At 32.4% G+C, this 3,134-nt stretch overlaps 1 protein-coding gene across 1 annotated transcript in view; it reads right to left on the bottom strand.

Annotated features, from left to right (window-relative positions):
• LOC107479114 (uncharacterized) overlaps window positions 1-2,116 on the bottom strand; it is a 40,045-nt gene extending 37,929 nt beyond the window's left edge. Inside the window, 3 exon segments of the mRNA XM_052259226.1 lie at window positions 1,343-1,410; window positions 1,494-1,709; window positions 1,885-2,116. Coding sequence (XP_052115186.1) covers window positions 1,343-1,410; window positions 1,494-1,709; window positions 1,885-2,031 — 431 coding nt within the window. The 5' untranslated portion in view covers window positions 2,032-2,116.
• Window positions 2,117-3,134: the final 1,018 nt, after the last annotated feature.

Raw genomic sequence — 3,134 nt, 5'->3', positions numbered from 1 at the left:
AGATGAATTTTTTTGTTCTTATTTCTTTTTTTGAAAATTGATTAACACACGTTAATTTATTATTAGAGTGATATGAGACTAGCTTAATGTGTGTTAATCCAATGCCATATTTTAAATTACAGTCTGCAATCGGAAATACGGCTGCATAACTGTAACAATTGGTATGTTAAATTGATAAATTCACATAATTTTAACTGCAACGTAATGCATCAAAAGTCAAAACAAATGGGCCTCAACAAGTAGCAGAGACGTATGGACTCCAAATTGCTAGAGAAAAATAAAGAAGTTAAAATGGTTTTCCAAAGTTTACGTTTGCTAAAAAAAATTCAAAAATTTGAAACACAAATAAATTCAGAAACGAAATTATAAAAACGCGATAAAAATAATAAAAATATCATTCTTTAAGTAGTGGCAAACTATTTTTCGGACAAATAACTTGTCTATTTGATTTGAAGTTTTGTATAAATATTTAAATAATTATTTAAAAGGTGCATGCGAAAAATTGAAACCAAATTCGATTTCTATATTTTCTTCATTTTTTTAAAAACATTCTCGTATAAAATTACTAATTAAAAATAAAAATATCTCATATTTCTAATTTTATTTGCAAAACATTACATTAAAATATAATTTCAAAAGTCTTTTTAAAAAATATATTTAATATTTAGTTAGTTTTGTTATGTTTTTAAATCTTTTAGAACTTATCGTTCATACTTTTTGTAATTATATTTTCAATCGTGTTAGATATACGTTAAAATCAACTATTAAAATTAATTATTAAAATAGAATTCAATCAATTCACATTAGAATATAAAATATAAATTAAAAATAAGTTAAATTATATATATTTACATATAAATATATAGTAGTTAATTTTTGTGTATAAATAGTATTTTTATTAAACTAGTCCATAATTTAAACTTTCAAGTTTCAAGCACTATTTTATTAGTTTACCCAAAAATAAATAATAAAATAAGCTACAATAACTACAAATCTTCTAAAATGTATATGATGACTTATCACCACTGCAGTTGAAAGCACTGGTCATTTTAAAGTGAATGTGTTATGAACTTCTGATCATGACTCTACTGACGTACAATTTAAAGTTGCTGACGCAGCTTGCTTAACGTTTTTTAGTTTATTTATTTTTATTTTTCTTCCTTATTTTCATTAACAAAAAGATAAAAAAAAAATTACAAACAAAACAGAGGTGCAAACATTTGGGTGAAGCAGATTCAGTGAAGAATTAGATCCGTATCATCACAAGCAAAAAGGCAACCAAGTATTTTAAACATAATTTCAGATTTTATTGAAGCAAAATATTATGAGAGTAAGAACTCACCTTAACCGAGAACCATTCACTTGTGAAAGGAGAAGGCTAAAACCATCTTCTGTAACCTTGAACAAACCCTGCAATATAAACAATTATATTAACCATGTTATTATGCTCTGAACCAATAAATTAAGATATGAATGAGAGATTCAGTGGTTACCTTTTCAACGTCACAAACAAAAAGGCCACCATCTTTAGAAGCAGCGATTCCTAGCAAAGTGTTACTGTCAATATGCTTCCAGTTCTCCCAATTTTCGTTATTTCTGGGCAATCTTTTGATCCAACCGTCGCGAGTCGCGGCATAGAGAGTTCCGTCGTTGTCCACACACACATCCTCTGGATCCTTCAGAGCCCCTTCTCCAAGCTTAGTTATGTTCTGCTAAGGAAACAAAGTAACATATAACAAAAATTTAAATATTAATTACGGAGCACTTTAGCTCTCTTTTATTTCTTTAATTTTTTTAATTCTTCAATTATAATAAGCTCCACTATAAGTGTTAGCTCCTTTTTTTTTCTTAAAAAAAAAAGTATATGATATGCATTTTCTGAACCTGTAATTGGTTTCCTGGTGTAGAAGATGAAGGTGGAAGTTCCAGAGGGAGTGGATCGATGGGAGAGAAGTAGAAGATTTGAACTGTGAGAGACACTATCACTGCTAGAACCAAGCTTGAGCTTATTGTTATGATGTTGGAGGCCATTCTCTTAGAACTGGTTGCTCTTGTTCTGCTTTAGAATGTGGTGAACTTTTGAAATTGGATTAGGGTCACAGGAAGGAATACGTTCTATAAAATATCCGACACCACCCAAATTCTTGACCACATTTTCATAGAAAATTGGTTGACTTAATTCTTGACCGAATTGAAATTAGTTGATATTAGTGTTTTTGTACATAATTATTACGAAAATATAAATCTTTTGAAATTACGTTAATTTTTATTTTAACATTATAGATTATAAAAAAAATTTAAAAATTAAATTACTTTTTTGAAAATGTCATGTTCCGTGAGTTACCTGAAACTGGGAGGTCGATCTCGGACGAGATCTTCTGGACAGGTCGAGGTTGCCGCATCTGACTTGTTGGAGTGGGAAGCGCTGCTGGTGAACGTTCATCGGAGGGGAGTGGTACCTGCAAGAGACTCCAATGCTTAAGTCAATACGGGCTTTTGGCAGGTTTTTTTGTAGAATTGGAGTATGAGTTATACCTGGGTGTTCCAGTATATTTATAGTAGTGTTCTTGATGATCTTTCTGAGATAAGTTTGTTATCTTATCTTTTATCTTTTGTGGATGAGATCATCTTTTTAGTTAACCGCCTTTCTACTCAGGCGCTGGTTTCTTCTGGGCCTTCTTGGGCCTCTTTGCGATTTGTGCGGACTCTGCACGGAGAGTTTGTTGTAACAGCTTGTCCTTTAAAGAGGTTGGCCCTTTGGACAACTCGGACTTTACAGTTCGGTCCAGGGTATGAACTATGCCCCTACTTGAGCTTCGATCTTCCCATGAGGATGTGCTGTTGATTTTTGACCTCTTTGGGAAGTCGTGTTCAAGCATCTCATTTGGTAGCGTCCGATCTCCTTCTTCTTATGCGGGCTTCACGTCTTTTAAGTGCCATTTAAAAATGCAAAGCGTTTTTACCTTCGCTCCTTAATTGTGGCATTGCTTTCGAGGGCGTTAGTTTTTTGGGAGTGCGCGAGCGTCTTTAAAGCCTATTGATTAGGCCTTTATTCGTGTGGATCGTTTGTGCCTCTGTTGTGCATTTGTTGCGGTTGCTCCTATCGCAGGTTGGTGCTTTTTCTTTCTTTTATT

This window comes from Arachis duranensis, chromosome 3 (assembly GCF_000817695.3).
Source record: "Arachis duranensis cultivar V14167 chromosome 3, aradu.V14167.gnm2.J7QH, whole genome shotgun sequence".
NCBI lineage: Eukaryota > Viridiplantae > Streptophyta > Magnoliopsida > Fabales > Fabaceae > Arachis > Arachis duranensis.
This window is presented reverse-complemented; position numbering and strand designations above follow the sequence as displayed.